The sequence below is a fragment of the Halichoerus grypus genome, chromosome 3 (genome assembly GCF_964656455.1).
Source record: "Halichoerus grypus chromosome 3, mHalGry1.hap1.1, whole genome shotgun sequence".
NCBI lineage: Eukaryota > Metazoa > Chordata > Mammalia > Carnivora > Phocidae > Halichoerus > Halichoerus grypus.
Window position 1 is genome coordinate 74043425 of NC_135714.1, and position 26606 is coordinate 74070030.

Genomic DNA, 26606 nt, shown 5'->3' on the forward strand with positions numbered 1-26606 from the left:
CTTAGTTATATATATATATATATAGCACTATTATTAATAGTGTATGATTGACCCCTAAATTAGAACAACCACTGCTGAATACTTCCTATATTCTTCCAGTTGACAAAGCTCTGTACAAACAAAGATTGTAATTCAAATTGATTATTTTTTATTTCTGGCACTGACCTCTGTCACAAAATTACATTATAATATACTCAAGGAGAAGATTTTAAATATTAGATAAACAGATCTCTGTGAAAATCAGTGGTTTCAATATATATGTATATATTGAAATCAATATATTTTATATGTGTATATATATATATATTAGTTTATAAAATCAGGGTCCAATAAAATGAGAACTTTGGAAATGCACTACTTCGGATTTAGCATTTTGTTAAAAATAATAACTTTGTCCATATTTGGTCTTTTTGCTGACATTTGATGGCATTTTTAGTTGTAAAAGATTCTATTGTGGTACATCCATTTTGTTGTTTTTTGTTTGTTTGTTTTTGAGGTACATCTGCTTTGGAAGGCAGTTTGGCACTTTCTTATGAAATTAAACATATGTTTACTCTACAATCTGGTAATCACCCTCCTTGATGTTAACCCAACTGAGATGCAAACTTATATTCATATATAAACCTGCACACAGGGGGCGCCTGGGTGGCTCAGTTGGTTAAGTGTCTGCCTTCCACTCAGGTCATGATCCCAGGGTCCTGGAATTGAGCCCCGCATCCAGCTCCCTGCTCAGCAGGGAGTCTCCTTCTCCCTCTCCCGCTCCCCCTGCTTGTGTTTGCTCTCTCTCTGTCAAATAAGTAAATAAATAAAAATCTTAAAAGAAAAAAAGAAACCTGCACACGGATATTTATAGTAGCTTTATTCATAATTTCTAAAACTGGAAAGTAGCAAAGATGTTCTTTAGTAAGTGAATGGATAAACTGTGGTACATCCAGACAATGGAATATTATTCAGTGCTAAAAAGAAATGGGCTATCAAGACTTGAAAAGACATAAAGAAAGCCTAAATGCCTATTACTAAGTGAAAGAAGCCAATCTGGAAAGGCTGCATACTGTATGATTCTAACTATATGACATTCTGGGAAAGGCAAAATTATGACAGTATAAAGACCAGTGATTGTTAAGGGTGAGGGTGGGGAGTGGAAATAGTCAGAGGATTTTTAGGACAGTGAAACTACTCAGTTTGGTACTATAATTGTAGATACATGTCATACATTTGTCCAAATCCATTGAATACACAACAAATGGAGTGAATCCTTAGGTAAACTATGGACTCTGGGGGTTAATAATATGTCAGTGTAGGTTGATCAGTTGTAACAAATGTACCACTCTGGTGGGGGTATTGATAATGAGGAGGCTATGCGTGTGTAGGAGCAACAGGTATAAGGAATAACTGACAAGATAAATTTCCTTGTTAGTATACTTTTATAGGAACCAAGGCCATAATACTAGCATTTGCTATTCTACTTAGAAGGTAAATTCATTAAATGCCAGCCACAGCGATTATTTTATGGATCTGTCATTTTAATTATTTAAGTATCCTTTAAAAAGTGAAGAATTCTTTAAGCTGATTCTCAATTTTTTTTTAAATTTTTAAAAGAATTTATTTATTTATAGAGAGAGAGCATGAGCAGAGGGAGGGACAGGGGTAGAGGGAGAGAATCTCCAGCAGATCCACAATGAACAAGGAGCTTGAGGTGTGGAGGGGCTCCATCCCACAACCCTGAGATCATGACCTGAGCTGAAATTGAGTCAGACGGTTAACCTACTGAGCCACCCAGGTGCCCCTTCTTTAAACTGATTCTAAACTGAATCTAAAGTTACTTAATCATTCTAAAAAGAGTTTTGTCATTAGCAAAAATGAGAATAATAAACAAAAGTAAAAAATTATAACTATATCCGGGATTTTGTGGAAACAAAATGAGGTAATGCTTTTCATGTGCTAAGTGTATGAGCTTCACAGAGTAAATGTTCAATAAATATTAATCTTTTTCAAATATTCTTGTCTTTTTTAAGTTATTAAAATAATAATGAACTATTGATTTTCACAGACATGTTTGCCTAATATTTAAAAACTTCTCCTTGAGTGTATTATAATGTAATTTTGTGACAGAGATCAGTGCCAGAAATAAAAATAACTAATTTGAATTACAATCTGTACAGAGCTTTGTCAACTGGAAGAGTACAGCAAGTATTCAGCATGTGGTTGTTCTAACTTAGGGGTCTATCGTACACCATTAATATCTTTATTTAATAACTTTCTCTTTTCATTTGATGATGCTGTTTTTCAATGATTAACTTTTATTGATGCACAGATGAGGGCCATTTTATTGAGGTCATTAGTTTTATTTTGTACAGTGTTTGAGGTAGAAATAGAAAAGAACAACTACGAGTATACTGCTTAGTTTAAGACTTGGAGAAAATTTTTGCATCAGCTAAGGAATTGGCGCAAGGGAACCTACTTTTTAAGGAGGCCACTTCATAAATATCATGTGTGTTCTACTTTTCACAAAACTCTCTTTCTGTCAAAATTAAATGTTCCCATTTTTTGCTGTAGTTTTTATTTTACTTTCTTATTTTTTGGTGCATTATATATTTTTTTCTTAATTTCCTCCATATATTATCTTAATATATATACCTACCAAATACAGCAACTCAAAAGCCTTTTTTAATAAGTCTTTTAAATCCTCTTTATTTATTTTGTATTTCTTTTCATAGTCTTTATTCATTTCTCCGCCATTTTCTATTGTTACCAATGATTAGTTGCTCCACAAAAAAAAAAAAAAAAAAAAATGTGTTTTATTTACAGGGCACAGCTTATGGAAGTGCTCCTGTACCTTCTCGCAGGCAATTATGTGAGTCTCTTCAATTCAGCTCTGTGTTGTAAACATGACTATGTGTTCCTGTGCTGTAGCATGGCATGCTGAGACCAAATGTGCTCAGGTCAATATGCAATCCCCAATGTTGTATATTACCTAGAATGTGTTTGTAGCAAACGGTTCCCTTTGCCTCTTCCTTATCTGTTTGTCATTATCCAGCCCATTCAGGAAAACTGCATTGCAATGTGGCCAAGTGCGTGGAAGCTTCAGTAATGATTCAAAGTCTGCGGCAAATATGGAAGTGGCTCTTACGTTTATTTTCATTTAGCACCAATGATAGTACTTTCTCTGTCAAATGAATCAGTACGCTTTCTTAAATCCTAACTCCTTTTACATACTTGTTCAAAGAGCTCTTATATCCTACACAGCTGTGTTTTTGCCACACAGCTAATGAGACCTCTTTCCTTGAAAAGGAAATCCATTGAAAGAAATCCTTTCTTGAGTGAATTTAAAGAAAACTTGACTTTCTAACCACCTTAGTTTATTTCTAAGTCATCGTATTTAGAACATTTGAAAACAGTCTATAAATTTTTAGATAGAAATCCCAGATTTTACACCCTTGCTCAGCTGTATTATAAATATATGCACCTCAGCAGAGAGTCAGATATTTGCACTTCGGCTCAGTAGATTTCTGTGACAGCTTGTCTGCTTTAACATGAACTTTTTTCAATGAGAGATGTATACGTAAATTTAATATGTAGAATCTCCAAAGTGCCATCAGACTTTGAGAAAGAGCTATTTTCATTGCCCATTTCCATCCATGTCTTTTCTCTTTTTCCACATGTCAGAAAATCCTGGTTGTTTACCACCATTATAGACTGCTACAGCAATATACCACATGCTTCTAATTGTTGTACCAAGCAATAAATACCAAATAGATTCATCTTAACACGATGTTAAAGGTCATTCAAAGCTACAGTCCTGTTTTCATAATACTTTTCTTCCCTATTGGCAGAAAAAACATAAAATTTGATCCCATTCACTGAGAAGGAACTGTGAATCAACTAAAAAATTGCAGCAGTTTGCATCATTCTAAAGCTGCTCAAACAACAGACAAAAATATGCACTTTACTATTTCATTTTTCATGAAACACTTTTGAAGGTCTGAATTATTATGAATAAAGTTTTGGCAAAAAGAATTGCTTTAATGAATAGAAGATTAGATTTAGATATATTAAATATTCTGCTAGAGTTAAATAATCACTAGCAGGTCTCAAATTATTGCTGTTATTTCTTCTTACCTACTTCTCTGTCATCTAACTTTCTAAAGTATACTGAAGGTATGGTTTCTTTTATGACAATATTGGTATGGTATTAATGATAAAACTGAAAAGTATAGCAAGAACTTCAAATAAGATAAAATATTTTTTATTTGCCTCTTTATAAAGTCATTTGTTATGCATATAAGTTATATTGCATTGAAGATAGAAGAATATCTATTGTTAGAGAGATAGAGAAGATATTGTTACTAGAAACTTTTAGAAATGAGTCCATTATAAGTGCTCTGAAATTATGAGTGGAAGTATAACCTTAAATTTGGATTAATCTTATTTCTCACTTTCACAGAGTCAATGTGCATAATATAAAGACAATATTAAATATTTGAGATTTCAGATCATTCTGGAGAATAAAATGATGGATGGTTTCTCTAAGAGTGAAAATCTAAAATTGAAATGTATTCTGTGCCTCAGTATATAAGACCATAATATGGATATTACCCTCCTAAACATGTGGACTTGGAAATAGTAAGCCTATGAATTTAGAATGCTAATTATCACATTTCCTTTTGGTCAAGTTCGAGTCTTAGGATCTCTGAACTACATATTAGTCAAGACTCCTTAAGTATTTGTTTAATTGTGCTTATTAAGGATATTGAAAGAGTGAATGTTTATTCTATACATGAACATGAGAATACTGATATTAAACATCTCTATTCCTGCCCCTTCCCTAAAATCAATACCTATCTAGATATGTTACAGTTGGTTCCTGATTCTAGTATTTTCCATTTGTGACTACGTCAGAAGTGGCAACTAACACTTTCTTGAGATTACAATTAACCAAGGTGTCATTCTTTTTTTTTTTTTTTTTTTGTATTCAGTATTAAGGACTTCCTTGTTCTATGGCTGTCACTTTATTTCAAAAAATATATCCAGTTTCACAATTTCCTTTGCTGATAACCCGAAACAGAATCTAGCAACAAAGAGGGATTGCTTAGATGATGAGGTAATTAGAAAGGCTATGAATCTACAATGAGAGAATTTACATCTCCATCTCCGGAAGCACTATGTGGCTTTTAATTATTGGGCCCACTCAAATATGCGTGTATTTGCTACTAATAATTGATCAAAGTTAAATTGATGGTAATTGGTTAATATTTTTCGCTTTCAGAGAAATGCTTGCAGAATGATTAACTTGGGGAAGGAGGAGTCTTGAAAAGTTATTTGAATGTTAGTAGTACAGTTTTTATTTAAATGCTAAAAGGATACATCATCTATTCACATGATGTTGACTTTTTAATTTCAAGCTGGTTTCTGGTTTAAAATTTATAATCACCTTTAGTGAATGAAGTGCTATCTTATGCCAGTAAGACCAACTCTATCTTTGTGTGAATTGAGATTTATAATATTTGAATAAAATTTTGCAAAGATTTGACCCATAAAGTATTATCTCAACATTTCAAAATATAAGAACTGATTCACATAGACTATTATTTTCTATTTTGTGGCTATAGTAACTACTATAAGTGTTCTAAATTACAGAACCATACAATCTCTGACAGGCATGTGTCTTGTTATCTTTTTCGAAAGAATATCCTAAAATTTCATAAACCGATTCTAAAATTTAATAAACTGTAAATATATTTTCTGTAGAAAAATTGTGAGCATCATATTTCAAAATGTGTGCAACAGTTCAAAAATTATTTGGTTAAAATAATTAAATGTAGATGTTTTCCTTTCATTTTACAGTATGGCTTTATTATTTTCCTATTTATAAAAGAAAGGAGCATCAAATATTTATATGTAGTCTAATCAGAGGTACTTACCTGATTTAGTTAAGTCATTCTCCAGCTAGTTGAATGTCAGCCGAATTGAAATGACTACACATGATAATAATATTATCTTCCTATTCAGAATCAGATAGCAATTGCCTTTGTAACACAAACAGAACTAAATTATATGTTTAAAAGGGAGGGCATAAACATATGCATGTGCAAAATGTGCATACACATTTTTTTTTTTTTAAAGATTTTATTTATTTATTTGAGAGAGAGAGAATGAGAGAGAACACATGAGAGGGGGGAGGGTCAGAGGGAGAAGCAGACTCCCTGCCGAGCAGGGAGCCCGATGTGGGACTCGATCCAGGGACTCCAGGATCATGACCTGAGCCGAGGGCAGTCGCTTAACCAACTGAGCCACCCAGGCGCCCATGAATACACATTTTTATTGTTTGATAAATCGTTGAAGAATTATCCTAAAAATAAAGGGAAATTAGTTAGCTACATGTAATTAAAAGATTAAACATTTCCATAGGATTATGCATGTTGTACTTCAATCTATCCTTGAAAATATAACAATATTCTATGAAACAGCAATTGTTGTTATTCAGTTTATTAAAAAAAAAAAAAGTATACTGTCAATTTCCCAAAGTATGTTTCCCTCTCCTTTGCCTTAACTTACTGCCCCTAATTTTCATCAACTTTCTTTTTCTCCCTGCCTTTTAGAGCTAAATAGCGATTTTTAAGTTCCAAATTGATTTCATCAGCAAGTGATGAAAAACAACAAATTAAGAAGAAAGGCAGGATAGCAAATTATTTACAATAACATTAACCTCAAAGTCAGAAGGAATGTTTTTAAGATGTTAGGCTGTCTTTGTAAACAGATTTTTCAAACTAGTTTTTCCACTGTGCCTTCTGATTCATTCCCTTTCCTTTTGGTTTACCAGTTTATTTGTTGTCATTTCCCTTTCTTTTCTCTCTCTATCATCCCACACAATATCCTTGCATTATTTATCATCCTATTTTAGATGTAACTTTGATTTTACTTCTTTTCTTCATTCTTCGATCTACTTAGAAATGATAAAGGAACAGATTTCAACAACATTGAGAAATAACAAAACTTTCCTATCACTACTGTTGAAATACACCTTCAGAAGTCTCATCTGGTAGGGTTGCTTCAAATGTTACATGAGTAAAATGGCTTTGTATTCTTAGACAAGTGCATTGTGTCTTTCAGTTCACAGTTTTTTTTTTTTTTTAAAGATTTTATTTATTTGACAGAGAGAAACACAGCGAAAGAAGGAACACAAGCAGGGGGAGTGGGAGAGGGAGAAGCAGGCTTCCCGCTGAGCAGAGAGCCCGATGCGGGGCTCGATCCCAGGACTCCGGGATCATGACCTGAGCTGAAGGCAGACGCTTAACGACTGAGCCACCCAGGCGCCCCTCAGTTCACAGTTAAATGTGCATGTATACCCGGGAATGAGAAAGTTCAGAAGAGAGGTTTCAATCACAAAGGAAACACTTTAAATGGTGTGAAGAAACATTAATATACAACTAATAGAAGACAAGCTAATACAATTGGTTATTAGAAAGTAGAAAAGTTACAAAAGAAAAATGTAATCTATGTTATCTTATGGAAGGAAAATTCTCAGTATTGTCATTCTTTTGAAACCAAATTAGTGGTTTCACATGAGCTTACAATTTTGAGCTACTAAAAAGTGAAAGCTAATATATATGGCATTTCCTTTGATATATAGACAATAGTGATTGTTGTTTTAGGCTATTGAATTTATTTAGATAATGAATATATGCTAAAACTATACATAGATGTTCTGGTTTTAGCCTGGGATGTCAAAAGCTAGAAAAACCATGCTTCCCACCTTTATGAAAACAACAAAAAAACCTGAAAAAAATGTAAATCCACAACTTCTCTTGTAATATCAGAGAGCTAAAGTAACAGAGCAACCAACTACCTGAGACAGAAGTGAAATAACAGTTTTCAAGGAGAGACTAGATACAGCAGACACAGTCATAACAGTAAGAATTCTGTTAAATTCTGATTAGCGAATCGGTAGGGGTTGAATGTGGGCTAGCAAAAGGATAAAATATAATGAGAATGTGCACCCACTTATAGGCTCTTCTCTACAGATTTCATTGGGTGCTCCCCAAAAAATATTGGCAAGATTCCTGAGAAAGCGTCCCTTGAACTAAAGGTTTAAAAGAAGGGAACAGCAGCTGCTATAGGAAAGGCACAAAACTCTACCCAGATTATTTTTCCTATTATCCATACAGAACAAACACCTGAAATACAGGGAGAAAAGCAAAACTCATTGGTAAAAACCTGTTGCAGTCGGGGGAAGGGAAAAGAAAAACATCTTTTATTTCTAGGACGGGGCAGGAATGAATGATAAGCCCAGGATTAGAGCCAGGTGGGAAGGCTGAAGCACTGAGAAGGCCACATCTGTGAGACCCAAGGACACAGTGCCTACCTAAGATTTAGGCTTAATAACAGGAGCAAAAATGCCGTTCTCTCTGTTCCACAGACTAACAAGCATTGGGTTTAAGTAATAGTGGAATATGGATAGGAATATTACAAGAGTGTGGGGAAAAACCCTCTCTGAGGCACAGCACAAAGGAGAGGCTAATGCTGAAAATGGAGCAAACACTTAGGAAAACCCTCTGGCGAACTGTCCATGTCCTAAATGGATGGTGTAGTTGGAGAAAATTGAAGCCTGTGGGTAACCCTAGCAACAAAAACAAACCCAGTTCAACTCTCCCTAGAGTGACCTAGACTCCATACCAAAGCCCTGGCAGAAGGAATGGCATGCCTGTTTCCAGGAATTCAGTTTATTTACTTAAATCTCTAATACCTTACACAAGATGTCTGGCTTCCCACAAAAATTCTGAGGCACAAAGAAAAGCAAGAATGAAACATATTGCCAAGAGATAGAATCAGATTCAGATATTACTGAAGACATTGAAAGTATCAGAAAGAAGAGTTAACCATAATTAATATGTTAAATACTCCAATGGAAAAGTTTGATGACATGCAAGAATAGATGTGCAATTCAGGCAGAGATGGGATTGTAAGAATGAATCAAATACAAATGCTAGTTATTAAAAACTCAATACCAAAGATAAAGAATGCCTGTGATGGTCTGATCTGAAGACTCAGCATGGCCAAGGAAAGAGTCAATGAATTTGAAGATAGGTCAATATAAATTACCCAATCTAAAACACAAAAAGGAGAGAAAAAAAACAAGGAGGGGGAAAAAAAAGAACATCCAAGGGGTGCCTGGGTGGCTCAGTCATTATGCGCCTGCCTTCAGCTCAGGTCATGATCCCAGGGTCCTGGGATCGAGCCCCACATCGGGCTCCCTGCTCGGCGGGAAGCCTGCTTCTCCCTCTCCCACTCCCCCTGCTTGTGTTCCCTCTTTCACTGTCTCTCTCTCTGTCAAATAAATAAAATCTTTAAAAAAAAAAAAACAACAACATCCAAGAACTATGGCACAATATCAAATAGTCTAACTTAGGTGTAATTGGAATCTCAATGGGGAAAAAGAATAGTGCAGAGGAAAACTGAGAAATAATGGCCAGAAATTTTCTAAAATTAATGGCATATGTTGAGTTACAGATACAAAGAAGTTTAAACACTGAACAGATAAAAAGAGAAATAACAACAAAAAACACACCCAGGCGTAACATATTCAAACTACTGAAAATCAAAGACAAAATCTGAAGGTAGCCAGAGAAGAGGAAATATACACATTATATACAGAAGAACAATGATGAGAATTACAATAGAGTTCTCATCAAGAACCCTGCAAGTTAGAAGATGATGAAGTGATATCCTTAAAGTTTCAAGACAGAAAAACAAACTGGCAGCACATAATTTTATAGTTAGTGAATATATCTTCCAAAAATAAAGGTGACATAAAGACTTTTTCAGAAAAAATACTGAGAAAATTTACTGCCAGCAGACCTCCATTACAAGAAATGTTAAAGGAAGAAATGATGAACCCTGGAAATGGAATAGATGAAACTAAAAATAAACTTGGCCTTAAAAAATCATATATAGAAAGATTCTGTTCTATATTCATATATGATTTGTGACATGTTATGATTTAATTTGTTAATCTTAAATGAGGTTAAGTTATATTTACTACTAAGGTATTACCAAAATGAGCAGTAGCTTAGTCTGTTCTGGCTGCTATAAAAAGAATACCATATAGATTGGGTGGTTTAAACAACAAACATTTATTTCTCACAGTTCTGGAGGCTGGAAATTCCAAGATTAGAGTCAGTAGATGCTGTCTGGTGAGAACCTACTTCCTGATTCATACATGGCTGGTTTCTCATTCTATGTTCAGATGTTAGGAGGGGTGAAGGATCTTTCTAGAGTCTCTTTTACAAGGGAACTAATCCCATTTTTGAGGGCTCCACCCTCATGACCTGATCACCTCCCAAAGGCCACACCTCCAAATACCATTTCATTAAGGATTAGTTTCTGAATATGAATTTTGAGGGAATACAGGCGTTTAGTCAATAGTGTCCATATTCACAATATTTTTGTAGTTTATACCTCCTACTTTTGTTATAGTTATTTTACAGATATGTCTTTTGGGGTGTGTGTGTGTGTGTGTGTGTGTATACTAAATATATATACATATATATATATGCACTTATATGTCATACAGTTTTATAAAGGGTATAAAAAGTTAATGATGAAGCAGAAACTGTGTACCCAGTATGGTACAGAGGAAAGGCAGGAACCCAAACTATTAAAATATGAATGATCAATTAATTCATTTGCTATTCCATATTTCTATACTCAGTGACTATAATTTATATTGTCATATTGTTGCAATCTTCTCTTACCAAAATGAGTACATTCTTGTTGTAATTAAAAATTATTAAAATGTTTGAACTGTTTTAACTAAATACTAATTTTACCTTGTGATATGCTTTAACTCAAATTTTTCATTAATCAAGGGACTTTTGCCTATTCTGAAATTATTCTAAAACAGAATGACATTTAAAGATTGGAAATTGAAGTACTAAATTTAATAGACAAGAAATATTGTAGGATAATACTAGAATATAGAATAAAAGGAATATGATTTTGCTTTCATATTTTCCTTTTAAATAATTAGTGAGCTAATTAAGTGAATTAAGTTACTGTCTTTAAGAATTAGGAATAATCAGCTCTTAGAAATTTGGAAGTTTCTGATCATTAAACTGGCATCTCATTATCAAAGTAGCTGATTTTTTTTTAGTAGCTGATTTTTTTATACTTGTTATTTTATAATTCTTTTACCTTCTCTATATTAATAAGTATTTGTAAGTACTCACAAGGTGCTAAATTCTGCCTTTATTAAAATTTACAGCTAAGTGATAAGATCACTAATGACATATAAGGTTTAGAATAAAGCTTAGATTAAGGCAATATATTAAAGAAATATATTAGTAAATATATTTAGGTTTAATAGTTGGGGCCCAGTGATATCGTCGATTTTGAGAGTGAATTTAATCTGTTATAATTTTTCTTGAAGGTACAAACTGGTTAAACGTTTCCAAATAGATAATATAAGAAATTGGCATAGGCTAACAATATGAAATTATAAATGGTCCTAGAGATTATCTATTCCAATTCATACAACAAAAATAAATTCTTATTTTTTTTTAAGATTTATTTATTATTTGAGAGTGAGAGTGAGCAACCACACAAGAGCAGGAGGAGGAGGAGGGGCTAAGGTGGAGGGAGAGAAAGAGGGAAAGAATCCAAAGCAGACTCCCCGCTGCAGAGCCCAACACAGGGCTCAGTCTCATGACTCAGGAGATTAGGACCTGAGCCAAAAGCAAGAGTCAGATGCTCAACTGACTGAGCCACCCAGGTGTTCCAACAAATAAATTCTTGAGAGACTAAGTGAGTTACCCAAAGTTCAAGGATTAGTGGCAAAGCCAGGGTTCTAACCCATTTTTCCTGTTTCTTCTTCCAAGGTTCTTTTCTTTAATGTTTTTATCAAGATATTATGTCTTTTTCTCCCTAGATTCTGTCCTAAATTCTGTGGAAAGTTTTCTTCTTTCTGTAAAAGTAGGAGATGATGCCCAACTCTTGAAGGTTGACTAGAATATGAACAAGAACAGGTTCAGGAGGATGGAGCAGTATGTGGAGAGGCATGGCAGTGGGCTAGAACACTTCTGTGAGCAGCTGTACATAGCTCATAACACCGACGGATTGGGTATTTGTGCAGTTGAAGAGTTTCCTTGCAGTGTTGGGGAGTGTCAATTTCTCTGTCAAACTAAACTCACATCAACAAATGTTATTTTTTTTTTTTTTCTTTTTTAAAAATATGTTTTATATTTTTGGCAAAAGACACTGATTTTTTTATTAAAATTTAGGTTTTTTTTCTTTATTTGTACAAGGTTTTGTTTAAATAAGCAGTGTTGGATTACTCAGATAACCTGTAAACTATTTTAAGCGCATTTGTCAATTTTTTTATGAAAGTAGGCAATTATTACTTACTTAGTAACCAATTTTTATGTCAAAGAATTAGAGATGATTGGGTATGAATATAGATAAAAAAGATGGCTTTTGTTTGTTTTTGCTTCCTGAAGAACAAATAGACCAAGGAATTCAACTACTTTAACATAGGTCAAGAAATACCCATTTTAAAATCTTCCTTTGGATTACTTGGACCGTTGGCGGGGGGGGCAGGGGGAGAACAAATGTCTCATTATTGTTGAGGTAATCACAGTGTTACGTATAAATATCAGTAAGTATCACAATTTTTCATAATTTAAAATACCAGTTAAAATGAATTCTTTTGTTGTCACACATATAATCTCTAGGTGAACAGTATTCTTCAGTTTACTGAGAATCCTATGTACAAACACTGCATTTGTACTCAAATGGCTACATGTTGGCCTAAAACAGGTAATGTGTTAAATATACCCCTTCACCTGTTCACTTAGAGACATGTGGCTCATTTATTGTTCATAGCATGTTCATGTTGATCTGGTGTATTTCCCACTCCTTAAAAAAGAAAATATGCATCCTATATAAATACATAATGAAACATCCTCCAAGAGACATAAACATTTGAAATTATGATTGATCTCTGAGAACTAAAATCAATACATAATAGATCTTGGGTCAACATATGCAAATTACCTTAAATTGGAAAAATCTGACATAACCCTTAATATATGGCTATATTAAGCCTTAACATAAAATCTGAGGAAAACTGACCTTATCAACCATAAGTAGAGGTTTTGGTTGTGAAAATAGACCAAAAAAGAAAACAAAAAAAGTCAAGCATTTAAGTACTCCTTCATGAATAATCCAGGAAACACTTGAATTGTTGATCCCTGTGGTATGTATAATTCATTGTGGAAATGGGCACATTAGTTAACTTAGCTCGATACTTAAGCATTTTCTTGTCTGCGTTATTCCATGGTCTACATTCATCCTTCTCATTATGGTTCGTGATCTGCATTCCCCTGTGACATTTACAGAGAGAACATATGATTAGGGTTTGGGAACCTTAAGCATCAGATTCCTTTAGCAGTAACAATTCAAATTGGAAATCAATAAATCAACATTGAATTTTATACAGTTTTCATATGAAACTTGTTCAGAAGAGTCTGTCCATAAAAAAATCAATTCATTCTTGGTTTGTTTTTATTTTTTTTTATTTTTTTATTTTTTTGAAGATTTTATTTATTTATTTGACAGAGAGAGAGATAGCGAGAGCAGGAACACAAGCAGGGGGAGTGGGAGAGGGAGAAGCAGGCTTCCTGCCGAGCAGGGAGCCCGATGCGGGACTTGATCCCAGCACCCTGGGATCATGACCTGAGCCCAAGGCAGACGCTTAACGACTGAGCCACCCAGGCGCCCTCTTGGTCTGTTTTTAAATCTGAAAGACTAAAAGTATAATTTCAGGAGACTAAAACTGCATTAAGGAAAGGTTTCCTGGGAGACCCCATAAGAAAATTCTCTAGTGGCCCCTCTTACTCCCATCCCCTCCTCGAAACCCTTGCCATTCATTTAGAACAATGTTGTAAACGTCTATAAATGGAACTTTTATTTTCTCAGTGTCCTTTTTTGTGGGCTTTATAGCATTTAGGAAATTGATAGAAATAGTAGATACATAGAACCCACTTGATTATTAGAAACTTTTATTGTTATCAATCTCTAGTCAACAGATTGAAGTAAATCCTTACGTTAAATGAAGAGTTTTTGCCTAGAGTATCATTTTTATCTAGCAAATGTTAATTGGTATCTGAAATAATAAGGTATTGTTTTATTTTTTAATCACTACTTTTGTTTTAACTTACATGGGAAAGGAAAAGAATCATTCCTTATAAATAAATATGCAATGGACATTGAGATTCTTTTATAAAAACTTGCTGATCAGAATACATTAAATTCATGTTTTGAAGTAGTTGAGTTTTGTAGACTCTGTCTCTTTAAAATTTGTTTTCTGCAAAATATTATTTAAGTTAAAAAATGTGTTATATAGTCAGCTTTTTTTGCCAAACTTTTATTTACGATTAACAAGGATGTTTTCTTTGCTCTCATGTAGAGAAATAGCTTAAAAAGGGCAAAATATTAAAAATAATAACAAAAGATAATGTGAGGTCAGGCTGTCAAGATTAGAAGTTTTTAAAAATTATATGATTTTTTTCAATCTCTAAGAATTTAAAGAATTAGACTTAAGTTATGAGCTATGAAAGCTTTCCTCTGGCCCTTCAGGAGGTAAGTTGAGAGTCCCTTCCCTTGTCTTTTCATTCCCCCATTCTACACTTTATGTTGAGGTCAGTGTGGGTAGTTGCGATGGAAGGCTCATGAATACAAACGTTCTGGGAGGAAGATGAAAATTTTCTATCTGACTTCCTGACATAACAAGAGATTTAAAAGTGCCATGTAATTTCTTTATAACTAATATTCACTGCATTTAATTAAATTTTTGCATCATGCTGTTTCTAAATCATGAGCAATACTGGAAATATACATGAAAATTGCCTTTTAATGGATTGTAGTTTATGTAAACTTATACAAATTATATTTATACTCCTTGCTAAGGCATGTATATTTTAGAAATATTCCTTTGGGAAATCCTAGTAGAGGCCACTCCTGAGTGGTTGTCAAAAGGGAGACCAATGTGTTTGAGTGCTACTGGATATCAGACATTAGGATAAGTGGTTTATTGATGCTATGTCATTTAATTTTCTTAACAGATCTAAAAAGTGGACATTAGCCCCATTTTTACATGAGAAATCTAACTCTTTTAGTGACCATATGCCTATAGTAGTTTCTTAGAGCTGCTGTAACAAATGATGACAAACTTCGTGGCTTAAAACAACAGGAATTTATACTCTCACAGTTCTGGAGGTCAGAAGTCTGAAATAAAGATGTCAGCATGGTTGGTTCCTTCTGGAGCCTCAAATGAGAGACTGTTCCATGCCCAGCTCCTAGCTTCTGGTGGCCGCTTGTGATTCTTGGTATGTCTTGGCTTGTGAACTTCTTACCCCAGTCTCTTCTTCCATTTTTGTATGGTCTTCCCTCTAGGTGCCCCTCTGTCTTTTCCTTGTCTTTCTCTAACAAGGACATTAGATTTAGGGCCCACTCTAAATCCAAGAGGATGCTGTCTCCTCTCAAGATCATTAACGTAATTGCATCTGTAAAGACTTTATTTCCAAATAAAGTCATGTAATGAACTGGGACCACCACTTGCAAATAATATTTTGGGAGTGGCTGTTCCTCCTACTACAATGTGCAATGGCAGAGTCAGAATTCAGATTCTAGTTTTTTCTGAATTCGGAATACAAATGCTTTCCATTTTTCCAAACCAACTCAATAAATATGGCCCAGGTTCTGTGTTAGACAGAAGATGATACTCTTAACAAGATAACTAAAACAGGGGGCGCCTGGGTGGCTCAGTTGGTTAAGCATCTGCCTTCAGCTTGGGTCATGATCCTGGGGTCCTGGGATCGAGCCCCACGTTGGGCTCCCTGCTCAGTGGAGAGCCTGCTTCTCTCTCTCTCCCTCTGCTGCTCCCTCTGCTTGTTCTCGCTGTCAAATGAATAAATAAAATCTTAAAAAAAAAAAAAAAAGATAACTAAAACAGTCTCTGACTTGGAGGGGCTTGCACACTAACGAAATATGGCTGGCGCTTTATTTATTTATTTATTTTAAGGATTTATTTATTTATTTTAGAGAGAATGCGTGTGAGCCAGGGGAGGGGCAGAGGGAGAGGGAGAGAGAAAATCTTCAAGCAGACTCCCCGGGGACCTGATGCAGGGTTCGATCCCAGGACCCTGAGATCATGATCTGAGCTGAAATCAATTCTGACACTTAACCAACTGGACCACCCAGGCACCCCTGGCTGGCTCTTTAATTTCCAAAAACTAACAATGTCATCTCATTGTAATTACATACTGAAAACATAATTTAAGTTGTCTAATGAAATATATTACCATATATTACCTCTTTGGTTAAGTATATTTTCTGTATTACTTATTATTTAAAGACCAACAAAATGAGAAAATTCAAATAGATAACATCAGTGGACGTTAATTATTACAAGAATTAAATAGCACTTTTAAATTTCTTATATCAGAGACTATAGAGAATATTAACTTTTAAATAAATACTAAGTTTTTAAAGGGAAAATAAAATATTTATTATTAAATAAACCCTAAAATACTATAAAGATTTTGAATACGAAAAAACATAGAGAAAATTAGTCTATGACTTAAAAGGTTATATGGTCTTTGTTTCTGAAGGAAATAAATGTTAATATTTAATTACTGAAATCTGGGAAATTAAATATTTTGCAATATTAGAATACCGGCTACATTATTTTATAAAGATTATGAACAATTAATAGTTATAAAATGTATTTATATTTATAAATATTGCATACAGTAAGAAATTTCTGGGTCTGTTTTTTCTTGTTGATATTGGGTTTTTTATTATTTTAGGGTAAAGTGGCTCATAAGTGATAGAGTGTCATAATTATCCTATCTGTTCTTTTGTGTTAAGTATCATAGCATGAATCAGTGAGCTTGTGTTTTTACATACATCATAGTAATTGGATATAAATAGCTTGCTTTAAAAGCCATTTGGGTATATTTCATATTAGAATACTTTATAGCAAAAAATCTAAATTAAAACAAAAAACTTTAACCTAGGGCTTTATAGTAACTAAATGAAGATTTATGTCTATAAAATACAACACACTCTCAAAGTGTTTGCATGGTAATGTGGCTTTTAAAAATGAAATACTGGAGCTTTCCTTAAAATGAAGTCAAAAAGGGGCGCCTGGGTGGCTCAGTCGTTAAGCGTCTGCCTTCGGCTCAGGTCATGATCTCGGGGTCCTGGGATCGAGCCCCGCATCGGGCTCCCTGCTCCGCGGGAAGCCTGCTTCTCCCTCTCCTGCTCCCCCTGCTTGTGTTCCCTCTCTCGCTGTGTCTCTCTGTCAAATAAATAAATAAAATCTTTAAAAAAAAAAAAAAAAATAAAATGAAGTCAAAAAATATTCAGTAACTAGAAAAAAAATAACTAAAAAAAACAAAGTAAAAACGAAATATTGAAGTAGCTCCTCAAAACCTTTGTTTGAAATACGGTTTGAGGTTATACAAAATTTCGAGGAACTTCAGAGATGTAAAGGAGACTAATTCTGAGGAATCAATTCCATGTAGATTTTGGAAGAGGAGGAAATGGAGTAGGAATGGGGAATGAGGCTTGCAGGGTAAGAAAGATATGGGAGACTGAAAGTCAGGATCTTTACCTTCTTCTTTACATTTTCCACTCTAAAGAGAATGCTTCTACTTTTCACTTCCATCCGTATTTCTGTCTCCCTTCCTTCATGTTCCTACCTTTTTACTCACCCCCTTCTCTTGCCCATCTTCTCTCTCCGCATAACATAGCAATTCTTAGGGTTAGATTTGGAAGACAGTATACATTAAATCAGACTTTTCTGTAATTAATTCTTAGGATTGTTTTAGGTTTCCTTTCTTTGGTTGATTAAAAACAAATCAGTCTTGCCAAGTAGCTAATAGGTAATACGTGGACTGAATAGAAAAAAGAATGAAATATCAACAATAGCCATTTTTTTGGGAAATCTTTATCTGGTAGGGATACAGGAATAGCTATTTCCTTCCTATGGTATTCCTATTTTTTTCAGCAACTAGAATCTGTTATTGATCAAATTTACTGCCATCTCATTTGTTCAGTTATGAGATGTTAGTCACTGTACCTGGGAAATCACCTGTTTCAGTTGGGGTAGGAGGTAAGGAAATTAGTACTTATTGCCCTGCATATTCAGCTACAAAATAGAAACACAGGGCCATCTGGGTGGCTCAGGCAGTTAAGTCTCATCTGACTCTTGGTTTTGGCTCAGGTCATGATCTTATGGATTGTGAGATTGAACCCCATGTCGGGCTCCACACTCAGCCAGGAGTCTGCTTGAAGATTCTCTCCCTCTGCTCTTCCTCTAACTCACACGTGCTCACTCTCACTCTAAAACAAATAAAGCTTAAAAAAAAGAGAGAAACATAAATGGACTGAGATTGCAGTCAAATGGAGGGTCAACTCATATATGTGGGGCATTTGAGAATCCCTTGAGAGGAACATACAATTGAGGTACTCGAAAAATGATAGAAATGACTCATCTTTTACAAATTGTAAATTTTTTTCATGATAACTCTTAGAATGCAGATTTCTGTTTACATTCATACCTTCGATTCATTTATTTATCACTTTTTCAGTGTGTAACTCAGAATGTAACTGGCATTTTAAGGTAAGACACTGAGGTTAACTTTGATTTTAACTTGATGAATTAAAACATTTACAGGGCAATTTTGAAGAAAATATATTAAAGAAATGTAAAAATAGTAAATACTGGATCTACATACTGATTTCTGCTTTAACTACACTTACAAGGCAATGTAAATGTACTCTAATTAAAATGCATAGACTTTCACATAACATCAAGGATATGCTGTAGGTGAATTATATATACTTCTTTCTATTTGTGATATTACAAGCCACATGATTAATGCTCAATTATTATAATTACATACATATTTACCTTTAAAATTAAAAAAAACTAAAGTGACCATTATTCCAAATTTGAAATTAAGTGATTATTTTGATTACTAAACTATCTTCAAATAGTCCAAAAATGAAATTGAATTTTGTTAGATATTATTACTATAGACAGTAAAATTGAATAGTGTTTCATTCTGTATTTTACTTAGCATAATATTTTCAAGGTTCTTCCATGCTGCAGCATCTGTTAGTATGTCATTCCTTTTTGTTGCTGAATATTATTCCATTATAGTGTATACTACATTTTGTTTTTGTTTTGTTTTTTTTAAGTTTTAAAATTCTAGTTAGTTAACATATGGTGTAATATTAGTTTCAGAAGTAGAATTTAGTTGTTCATCAGTTACATACAACACCAGTGCTCATCACAAGTGCCCTCCTTAATCCCCATCACCCATCTAGCCTATCCCCTGCTCCCCTCCCCTCCAGCAACCCTCAGTTTGTTCTCTATAGTTGAGTCTCTTATTGTTTTCCTCTTTCCTCTTCTTTTTTTTTTAACCTTTCCCCTGTGTTCATCTGTTTTGTTTCTTAAATTCCACATATGAGTGAAATGTGCACTTAAAATCACTGACTGGATTGGGGGGTTTTCATTACCTGACCAGAGATTTTTTAAAATCTACCAAAAAATGTACACAATGGCAATAAGACAGTATGCAAGCGTATCAACTACAACCATCATTTTCACTTAGAACAATTTTTAAAAATAACTTTTTTATTGAAGTATAATTAACATACACTGCTATATTAGCTTCAGGTGTACAAGCTAACAATTAACAATTCTATGCATTTCTCAGTGCTCATCATGGTAAGTGTACTCTTAATCCCCTTTGTCTATTTCACCCATCCCCCCATTCACCTTCCCTCTGGGAGCCACCAGTTTGTTCTCTGTATTTAAAAGTCTGTTTTTTTGTTTGTCTATTTTTCTCTTTGTTCATTTGTTTCTTAAATTCCACATGAGTGAAATCATATGGTACTTTTCTTTCTCTGTCTGACTTATTTCTCTTAGCATTATACCCTCTCAGTCCATCCATGTTTTTGCAAAGGATCTGATTCTTTTTTATATTTATGAGTAATATTCTATTGTATATATGTGCCACATCTTTATAAATTCATCTATCGATGGACATTTAGGTTGCTTCATATTTTGGCTATTGTAGATAAGGCTGGGAGAAAACAGGGAGATGCATATATCTTTTCAAATGAGTGCTTTCATTTTCCTTGGGTAAAGAAAAATTCCCAGTAGGAATTACAGGATCATATGATAATTTTATTTTTTAATTTTTTTAATTTTTAATTTTTTTGAGGACCACCATCCTGTTTTCCATAGTGGCTGTACCAATTTTTACTTAGCACAGTTTTTAAGGGGAATTTTTAATTGGTTTCTTATTCAGGTATTAGTAAATATTATATCTGTGTTTTTACAAGATACATCAAAATATTATTAAGATTGGGGGTCGGTAAAGGTTTTAGGACAAGATATTCCTAGTGGACCTTAAAGAGGACGGGTCATTGCTCTACAGATCAGAATATTCTAGGCAGAAGGTGAAATTAAGCATACAATGTAAATGAAATGCTCAGGGAAGATGAGCCTTGGAAGAGACTTCAAAAACTCTTGACTAAAGAGTGTGTCTTCATCCTCTGAGAAATTTCCTAACTTTTCATTTCATATTTGTCTGCTTCTTTTTCAATAAGCATGTCTTATGTTTATAATTAAGATAATTGCATTTTAAAAACTGGGCATACAGAGCGAGCAGAAGCAGGGTAGCAGAAATTAAATTGTTTCCCCTCCTCCTCAGAGATAAAAGTAAAAAAGCCAAAAGTGTTCTGCTTACTTTGGGCGAATGGGGGTAGTTTGTGTATGTGGATGAGAGAGAGAGAGGGAAAAAGGGAAGGACGGAGAGAAAAGGGTGTCAGCTTGTGATAGTGATGTTTGGAGGAATGAGAGTTTCCAGGTATGGATGAAGAGAAAGAGCAAATCTTCCTCTGTTTCTGAGAGTGGGTGAGATAATTGTATATGAAATGAGAGATTTGAATTTCTGGTTTGATATATTGGAGAATAACAATTTCAGACAGGGGCAAGGTCCAGGTTGCACACACGAGATGAGAAACTTATTGAAGTAGGACCAAAGGGACCAAGGGAAAGAGTTCAAGACTAGAATGGAGCATACAGTGGTGGAGAGAAAGTAAAATCACAGGGGATGAAAGGAGGAGTTGGCCAGGGACTGAAAAACATTGGTCATATGATCCAGTTCTTAATAGAAACAAGTGTGTGAGCAGACAACCAACAAATGTATATAGGGGGAAAAACTGTGTAGTAGACTTTAAAGGCGAGTGAGGTATTTGAGACAAGGTGGTAGATAGAAGTAAAAAAGGAGCACAAAAGAGATACTCAGCACAGACTCTGCTTGAGATTTTCTGCCTCTCCCCCTCCATCTGCCCCTCCTCCCCCACTCTGTCACCCACTCTCTCTCTAAAATAAATAAATAAATAAATAAAAATCTTAAAAAAAAAAAAAGGAAGAAATGTCATCACCAATGAGAGTTTTCAAAGTTCTAGATCATGAATGATACATAATAGACTTGGTAATCTAGGCATTAAGCCTCTTTGATTCACACCATGCCTTGACCAATATTTGGAATGTATGCCAGAATTTTATTTTTATCTTTTCTTATATAGGTAATTTTTTAAGAGTTAGGTTTTTTTTTTTTTTTTTTAAAGATTTTATTTATTTGACAGAGAGACACAGCGAGAGCAGGAACACAAGCAAGGGGAGTGGGAGAGGGAGAAGCAGGCTTCCCGCTGAGCAGGGAGCCCGATGTGGGACTCGATCCCGGGACCCCGGGATCATGACCTGAGCCGAAGGCAGACGCTTAACGACTGAGCCACCCAGGCGCCCAAGAGTTAGGTTTTAAGGAGGATTTTAAGAAGTATACGGTTGCTACTCTATCATAAGAGAAAAAGATTAGACTTAGCTGAGAGCAAATATTTTTATATGATATTCTCAGCAATAAGAGAGCAAGATGGTTTTATATGGTCTTTGCATTTGCAATCTATAACTAATGTACACAATTTACAGATGGATATTGATAAGTGCTCTATTACCTGATAATGAAGTGATATGTAAGGCTTATGCAGAGTTTGGAAGAAAGGTCTTATCTGATTATCAGATGCATGGGTTCTCTGTAGATACTTTCCTTTAATATAGATAGTGTATGTATTTTCTACATTGTCTACTGAAATTACAGAAAATCTTTCTTTCCTTTTGAATTCATAATTACAACAGTTTCTTTTATAAAACTGAAATATTAAAAAAGGGAATTACTATAAGATTTATCTGCTATAATATGTCTGTCATGCATGCCCGGTAGATAAAAATGTGTTTCCCTAATAAGTATTTTGACACTGGGTTTATGAAAGGAAAAAAAAATCTATTTTCCTTTATGAAGTAGGTGGGTCTAGATGAGTTATTATTTATCTGTATTTATATACTGAAGAGCACTTTTACAAAATAGAAGGCCATATTAAGTAAGGACTTTACCTGCCCTCTCTTAGAGATAAGAGCTGATGTGTTTTTCTCTGTGCAAGCCTATGACGTTTATTGGCAGTTGTCTTAATTCTTTAAGGTTGGTACCGTGCATTCAGAGAAAGCCTCACATTCACTGATGGCTGAGAATCAGTTTGAAAGCAAAGCATCAAAGCTTAGATTATAGTCCACCCACAACAACAAAAGAATAGGAAGTAAATGAAGCGACCAGTAATGATGAGGCAAACAGGGCTTTGTGAGCAGTGAAAATCACCGATGCAAAAATGGACCACTTTCCTCCCACTGATTTATCTCCTTTGCCTTTTGCTTGGAGCTGGACTCAGTTACTAAATTACCCTATGATTCCTTCCTCTTCCCTTCCCTTTCCTTTCCTGCCCTCCCTTCCCCTCCTCTGCCCCACCCTTTTTTTTTCTTCTCCTTTCTTTCCCTTTTTTTTTTTTCTTTTGTCTTTTCTTACATGGTGTCGTGGAACATATTGCTCAATAACAAGGTTTGGACAAAGGTTAGTAGTGTCCCTGTAACATCTAAAATTGAATCACCAATTTTTACTTCCTCCCAAATTCTGGGCATATATTGAACTGCCAAACTGATATCTTCCTTTAGATATGGATATAATCATCTAAAATTTATGGGGTCAAAATCAAACACTCAGTATTCACCTTTGAACATGTTCCTCCCTATGTTTCATCTCGGTAAATAGAAACTGGTTTTTAAACCAAAAAATCTGGGAGACCTCTTCAATTCCTCTTTTTCCTTCACCCCGGCATTCATGTAGCAGCAAATCCTGTTAGCTCTACCTTCAACAGATATTCTCAGTCTTTCTGGTCATGTTTGTTTATACTATGACCACCTTAATCCAAACCAGCATCATTTCTTATTTCTACCATCACTTCCTGACTGACCATCTATTTTCTGCTATTGTTTCCCTCCAAATCTAATCTCCATAGGGTAAAGGAATATTATTTTAAAAACATAAATCAGAGCAGATAAGCCTTCTACATAAACTCTCCCTTTGAAATTCTCCAATGGCTTATTTATTGTGATATAAATCCAAACTTCTTGCCATGGCTTAAAGGGCCCAATTATTCTGCTCTGTTCTTTATTGTTTTTCTGACTTCCAGATACTTTCTCTTCTCTCTGCCACTACTTTTCTGTCACACTGTCCCGATTTCTGAACTTGCTTATGCCTTACAATTTTGCATTCTGTCTGGTGATGATGCTTTTCCCCCAGATTGTTTTTGTCACCCGAATATCAGCTCAAATTATATACTTTTGTTTACATTTTTAATATGTAAAATTATGTTCTCAATTTATTTAATTCCTTGCTTATACTCCTAACTAAGGTATAAATTCAATTAAAGCAAGGACTTTTTCTGGTTTATTCATTATCCTATATTCAGTGCCACAAGAATGTCTAGCACATAGTAACCACTAAATATTTGTCACTTGAATAAATAACCATAAATTATGTTTCAGTTTCACAGTCTATGAATATAAAACGTTTAAAGCAATTGCTGACGATCACATCAGACATTGTGAGAGGATGTGATGATTCCAATGATGTAGCTAGTGTTAAGGATGATGCCCAGTCAAGTGAATGAAGGATACATTTATAATTCAGTTGTTTGGGACTTTCAAAATAGATACCCAAAAGCACTTATGAAGTTAAATAGGTAACTTTAGTTTTTGCTACTGCCCCAGAGCTCCATGATGGTGGGTGTTATATCAGTCTTATATTAAAGAATATTGTATAAAATCCTTATCACAGGCAAGGGGAACCTAAAGAAACGTGACACTTCAATGTAATGTGGTATGCTGGATAGGCTATTAGAACAGAAAAAGGATATTAGACAAAAACTAAGGAAATCTTAATAAAGTATGGACTTTAGTTAATACTGATGTATCAGTATTTCTTTATTACTTATAACAATTGTACCATACCACAAAATGTTAATAGTAAGGTAAACGGTTGGGGTAGCACAAGGATGGGAGGGTATATAGGAATTCTCCATAATATTTGCTGCATTTTTCTGTAAATCTTACACTCTCTAAAAAAATAAAGTCTATTAATTTGAAAAAAATCCATTTTTCACATACTTAAAGAAAAAAATTTCCCCTTGTAAGTATTGTGGTAACACTGTGCCTTAGTCAACTCCATTCTATATTAAGCCTTTTTGCCATTTTACAGAAACAAAAATTTACTAATGATCTTGCCAAATAAATTTTGTGTTTCAAATTGTTTAATATTCTAAAGAATAAACTATTTTACTGATGGTGACTACATTAGTCTGGATTCTCCAGAGAAACAAAACCAATAAGAAATATAAATACATGTTTATATTTATAATATCTATCTATATCATATCCATCTATATGTATTATACATAATATATATTATATACATAATATATCTATCTGTTAAAATTTATCCTAAGGACCTGGCTTATGTGGTTATGGAAGCTAAAAATTTCCATGATCTGAAGTCAGCAAGCTAGAGATCCAAGAAAGCTGGTGGTATAGTTCCAATTGAAGTTCAAGTCTGAAGAGTTAGGCAGAGAGACATCATTCTCCCTTACTTAGCCTTTTGTTCCATTCAGGCCTTCAGAAGATTGGATGAGGCCTGCCCACACTGGGGAGATCAATCTGCTTTACTCAGTTTACTGATTCCAATGTTCATTTCATCTGGAAACACTCTCTCACACACACTTAAAATAAAATATAACCATATATGTGGGCACCCAATGGCCCAGTCGTCGACATACAAAATTAACCATCACAGTGACTATCTGGAAATTGTGAATTAAAATGAAATTCAAAATGTCATTGAAAGCTAGACTTTTGTAGCAAACCTAGTGAGTAAGAGTTTATTTTGGCACAAGCCAAGTCAGCACTAGTGTATTATGTTATAATTACAAGAATGTATTCTCTTATAATTTCAATATATGTGGAAGAATTTCCTGAAATAGCAGCTATTTTCTGAAAGGAAATAAGAGGTTTCTTTTTCTTTTTCTTTTTTTTTTTTTGGCCTGTGGTTTCAAACTAATTGCTAAAATACTAATTGAAGAGATAAAATAACTACAAAAACAATCTATAATTTTAGTATTATATTTACTTACATTTAAGGGAAAAAAACTTTTCAACTGGGTTAACATTTTGTTGACTAGGAATGCAAGACATTGTCTTGAATTTTCCTTTCTCATGTATGGTTTTTGATACGTTGGCTAACCTTACCTTTGCCAGGCTAACTTGAACTGTCTGGCATACTATGCATATCTGCATTCTGTGAGCCATATCCATTGATTTATCATTTCATATGGCCCAGATCATCAAAAACAACTTACCTTAGCAACCCAATATGGGTTCAAGGACTTATAGTAATCTAGTTTAATTTGCACATTTTCACACACCACATACTTTCCTTTTCCATAATGGAGGGCAGCCAGAATTTAATTAGATCACAGAGTTCACACCACAGGATATACGGTCTTTTAATTAGCAACATATATTGTTTCGGATATTTACCTAGATGCAATCATTAACACTATGAACAAATCACACAGAAGCCCAAAGTGTTACTGGAAGCATATTTATTTATTATTTATTCTTTTCATTTATAAAAGTACATCTGCATTCTAAGTTATTAGGAGGTTATAAAAAAACGTTATTTAAATTAAATGTCTTCTGGGCGCCTGGGTGGCTCAGTTGGTTAAGCGACTGCCTTCGGCTCAGGTCATGATCCTGGAGTCCCTGGATCGAGTCCCGCATCGGGCTCCCTGCTCGGCGGGGAGTCTGCTTCTCCCTCTGACCCTCCCCCCTCTCATGTGCTTTCTCTCTCATTCTCTCTCTCTCAAATAAAGAAATAAAAAAAAAAAAAAAATCTTAAATAAATTAAATGTCTTCTAACACTAATACTAAAGGACAAAATGCAATTACATGGTGAGATGTATGTGTTTCTTAGGGCTTCTCAACTGCAGAAAGAACTGCAAAATTCTGCCATTCTCTTCCTTCGAAGCTAGATTATTATTCTTTGTTTCAATGAGATATCATGCACAATTTATCCTTAATACTACGT

At 34.3% G+C, this 26606-nt stretch overlaps 1 protein-coding gene across 1 annotated transcript in view; it reads left to right on the forward strand.

The window, feature by feature from the left end:
* The window catches only part of CCSER1 (coiled-coil serine rich protein 1), a 1392827-nt gene that overhangs the window by 1110572 nt on the left and 255649 nt on the right, over nucleotides 1–26606 (forward strand). The window contains exon 13 of the mRNA XM_078068968.1: nucleotides 2809–2854. Within this exon, the coding sequence (XP_077925094.1) occupies nucleotides 2809–2854 (46 nt within the window). The remainder of the gene's footprint in view (nucleotides 1–2808; nucleotides 2855–26606) is intronic.